The following is a 4,252-nucleotide window of genomic DNA, read 5'->3' as shown; positions in this document are numbered from 1 at the left end:
AGTGGTTGCTTTATATCTTGTGGTGCTGGGAATAAACTCAAGGCTTAGTATAAGCCAGACAAGAACCACTGAGCTATACCCTCAACTCAAGATCCTAGTGTTCTTTTTTGCTTTCCTTTCTTCTTCTTTCTCTTCTTCTTTTTTTTTTTTTTTGGTTAGTCATGGGGCTTGAACTCCGAGTCTGGGCACTGTCCCTAAGCTTTCTTTTTGTTCAAGGCTAGCACTCTACCACTTGAGCCATAGTGCCACTTCTCTTGTCTTCTCTCCATCCTCCCTATTTTTTTCTTTTGCTTTCCTCCTGAGGACCACCTTCTTGTCCATCAGGATACCTTCTCCCAAGAGAAGTTCCCAACCAAGAAACTTTCTCACACCCAACAGACTTCCCTACATACCCTGAGGTTCCTAAATGTACCTAGAGCCCCCACTCCCTTTGAGTTTTGCATAATCTGGCAGAATGACTCCCATTCTTGAAAATAACTGCTTAAATCAGAAGGAAACTCTCCTTTCCTAAGCCCTCTTTCAATCTTGAGGATATCTCCACCCATACAAAGGTTTCAGAGCAGGACCAGCTCTTGTACCCTGGACCAGAGAGAGGGTCCAGGGTACAATAAACACGCAAGGGGGTGAGGGGTGGGCGGGCGGCTTTCTGAAAAACGAATCCCAGCACATGAGGGTCTTGAGTTCAAGACCCACCTCAGCTACAGAGCGAGCTCCAGGGTTGCCTGGAATACACAACAAATTCTGTCAATAAAATAAGATAAAGACAGCAGAACATTAAGCCAAGCCTGAGACTCTTCCGGTGACGAATGCAGCTGGCCCTGCTTCACACCTCTGTAAAGGGAGCGGTCACCAGTCGGGTTGGTAAATCTTCCTTTCCCGGTGTGGGCGAGAGGTGTTCGGGGAGGACCGGCTCATCCTGAGTCTGTGGTTCGGAGCACACCCCGGGAAAAGCCTCAGTAGATTTGGAATCAGTTTCCTTGCCTTGGGCGGAAAGCTCGTTTCGCAGCCGCAGCAGACAGCAGGGTGGGCCTCACGACCCAGTCCAGGCTCCACCTTCTGGGTGTGGGCCTAGACGCGTGCGGCCCATTGCCGGGGCAACAGACGCCGTGAGCGGTGCATTATGGTCCGCAACAAAATGCAGGAGAAAGATCCTGAGGGAACCATTGAATCCATAGGCCAATAGAATGATCCCGGGGGCTGCGCTAAGCCAATAGAGACGGGCGGAGGGGGCGTGGCGCACGGGGCAGGGCGGGGCTTAGGCACTAGGCGGCGGCGGCTGGCGTGGGGCTGCTTAGATGCGCCACGGCTTCGGTAGCGGCCGTATCTCTCCCTCACCTTGAGGCACGCCAGCTCCCTCCGGAGACCGTTGAAGTCGGGCGGCCCCTGCCCACCCGGTGAGGGCCTCGGGGGTGGGGTGGGAGTTGGGGCGGGGGGGGTCTACGCTGGTCGGGCCTGGCTCCCTCCCCCGCCTTCGTCCAGTTGTGCGGTCCGCGGGGTTTCGCACTATCTCTGAAGTGGGGGGGGGGCGGCGTCCGGAGATGGCGCGGGTCCGGGGAGGGGGTGGTGGGGAGGCGGCGCCGGGCCGGACCCCTCTCCTCACGCCTCGGCCCCGGGCCTCGCCTCCCCCCCCCACCTCAGGTAACCATGTGCGACCGAAAGGCGGTGATCAAAAATGCGGACATGTCGGAAGAGATGCAACAGGACTCGGTGGAGTGCGCTACCCAGGCGCTGGAGAAATACAACATAGAGAAGGACATTGCGGCCCACATCAAGAAGGTGAGGCGCGGGCGGGGGGCGGCGTCAAGTTCTCTCCCCTCCCATCCCGACCCTGCGGCCCCGGCCCCCCCCCCAGTCCAGATTCTTGAGGTAGGGCGAGGGGGGCGGTTGTGCGCCATAGAGGTTTTCTAGAAAGGTCGCGCAGTGAGTTGTGCGCTTCTCTCGGGAAGCGCTGACCCCTTCTGCGCTCGAAGTTTTTTTTTTTTTTTTTTAAACCGAGCTCTATGGGGGAAAGCGCCACCTAGCAACGGTTTCCAAGATGGGAGCAACGAGCGGTTCCCCCCTTGTGTAGGTTCCTGCGCCGAGGATCCATCTGCGTGTTCCGGGGTGGGGGGGGGCGGGGAGCGGCGTGGGCGTCTCCCGCGGGGCCCGGGAGACCTCGCCAGCCTTCCCCGCGGGCCGCGGGGCGGAGGGGTCGGGGATCTGGTAAGTGACAGTTTGTAGAGACCTGGCAGGATTGCCAACTTGAGCTCTGCTCGCTGGAAAGAGCAGCAAACTGGCGGCCTAAGCTGGGGGGTGGCCCCGGTGAGGACGGGAGGACCAACGACGGAGAATGACATGGAAACAAAAAAGGTTGGGGGCGGGGAAGGTGTCAGTCGTGGGGCTTGAACTCTAGCCTGGACGCTGCCCCTTCCTGCTCATTCAAGGCTGGTTGCTCTACCTCTTGAGCCACAGCTCCAAGTCAGTTTGAGATGACGGACTTGTACCTGCCCGAGCTGGCTTCGAACCGCAATTCTCAGACTTCAGCCTCCCGAGTAGCCAAGATTACAGGCTTATGCCACCGGCACCCGGGTTTGTTTTTTTGACACAGTTCATGCATCCCGCTTGAAAGAAAAATGGTCCTTTTAAAAAGAGCTTTTAACAAATTATCTTTGATTCTTCCCTACACATTCACCTGGTAAAGTTCAAGCAAGTTTTCTAATCCCAGTCAGTACCCCTCAGTGGGAAAAATAGAAAAGTTGTTCCTGTAATCTGCTAACTTTCAACACCAAGCACCATTAGCATGGATACGGAAAGGACTACTATTTAAAAAGGATAATGTTTGGCCAGGTAGCTGTCAGTCTGCTTCCAGCATTATTTTTACAGGAGTACTGGTGTTGCTTAAAGGTCTTGTCTGTCCCCTTAAATCTAAATATTGATGGGTTGTTGCTGGTTTAAATACTAATTAAGGCTTTTTTTTTTTTTGGATCAGTTGTGGGGCTTGAACTCTGGGCCTGGGCACCATCCCTCAGCTCTTCAGCTCAAGGCTAGAGCTCGACCACTTGAGCCACAATGCCACTTCTGGCTTTTTCTGCTTATGTGGTGCTGAGGAACCAAACCCAGGGCCTCATGCATGCAAGGCAAGCACTCTACCACTGAACCACCTTCCCAGCCCTAATTAAGGCTTTGTTCTTAGGAAGTCTTATTCTCAGTAGTGCAATAGGGCAGTTGAGATCTTCATGGTAAGGAATGGGCCAAGTTTTTGCCATTTTCTTCAATTTTGGGGTGCATGGCAAATAAGGGAGGATTGTTTAGCTCTCTTTATCCAGAACAAGATAAACCATAACTGTTTGTCACCTGCTGTCAGAGAATATTACTGAATAAGGTAGGAAGGTGTAATTATCATGATCACAAAGTGCCCTGTCTTTGAGGCTGTCCTTTATACCTCTTATCTCCTCAGTCTCCATTTCTGTCTTAGCTCAAACTGCAAGTATGTTTGCCTCAATGGACTATGTAGGCGATTTGGAGCTGGGGAACAATCTTTCATTGTAAGCAATTGCAGATGCCAGTATTTTTCCTTTTTCCCATGCAGGCTGTGGCTTCCTGAAGTTAACTCTTTTAGTTAATTCTTCTACAATTTTTTTTTTCTTCTCCAGGAGTTTGACAAGAAGTACAACCCCACCTGGCACTGCATCGTGGGGAGAAACTTCGGTAGTTATGTGACACATGAAACCAAACACTTCATCTACTTCTATCTGGGTCAGGTGGCCATCCTTCTGTTCAAATCTGGTTAAAAGCATGGACTGTGCCACACACCCAGTGATCCATCCAAAAACAAGGACTGCAGCCTAAATTCCAAATATCAGAGACTGAAATCTTCAGCCTTGCTAAGGAAACACCTCAATCTTGGAACCTTTATTGTGTTTTGTACAGGGCATTCTCTGTACTAGTTTGTTGTGATTATAAAACAATTAGTAAAACAGCTTACGTTTGTATTTATTTTCTATTCCATACTTCTGTGCCCCTTGGTTTTTTTTTTTTTCTTAATTCATTCCTTTAAAAAATAAAAATCTGTTGGACATGTATCTGTGTGAACTTCATTTCCTTCAAATAACCAGCCGAATCAAGCTCTGTCAATTGATGGGTGACTTAAGTTGTTGGGGTGAGTCCTCCAAGTTGTTTTGTGTGTCTGTGTATCTATGTCTGTGTTGGTTATGGGGTTTGAACTCTGGACGCTGTCCCTGAGCTCTTCAGCTGAAGGTGAGTTCTACCACTT

The 4,252-nt window shown here is 51.3% G+C and overlaps 1 protein-coding gene across 1 annotated transcript; it reads left to right on the top strand.

Moving 5' to 3' along the window:
- The first annotated feature begins 1,233 nt into the window (after positions 1–1,233).
- Positions 1,234–4,061, top strand: Dynll1 (dynein, light chain, LC8-type 1). Its single transcript, XM_013014318.1, has 3 exons — positions 1,234–1,394; positions 1,639–1,776; positions 3,633–4,061. Exons 2-3 carry the CDS (start codon positions 1,645–1,647, stop codon positions 3,768–3,770), a joined length of 270 nt encoding a protein of 89 aa, XP_012869772.1. The 5' UTR covers positions 1,234–1,394; positions 1,639–1,644; the 3' UTR covers positions 3,771–4,061.
- Positions 4,062–4,252: the final 191 nt, after the last annotated feature.

This window comes from Dipodomys ordii, unplaced genomic scaffold (genome assembly GCF_000151885.1).
Source record: "Dipodomys ordii isolate 6190 unplaced genomic scaffold, Dord_2.0 Scaffold23, whole genome shotgun sequence".
In the NCBI taxonomy this organism is placed as follows: domain Eukaryota; kingdom Metazoa; phylum Chordata; class Mammalia; order Rodentia; family Heteromyidae; genus Dipodomys; species Dipodomys ordii.
Note: the sequence above shows the minus strand (reverse complement) of the source record. Positions and strands in the feature narration are given on the sequence as shown.

Bases quoted from the DNA above. Each gene is read 5' to 3' on its own strand.
- Dynll1 (XM_013014318.1), top strand. From the start codon at position 1,645: ATGTGCGACCGAAAGGCGGTGATCAAAAATGCGGACATGTCGGAAGAG. The intron at 1,777-3,632 runs GTGAGGCGCGGG...TTTCTTCTCCAG, and splicing joins TTGCGGCCCACATCAAGAAG to GAGTTTGACAAGAAGTACAA.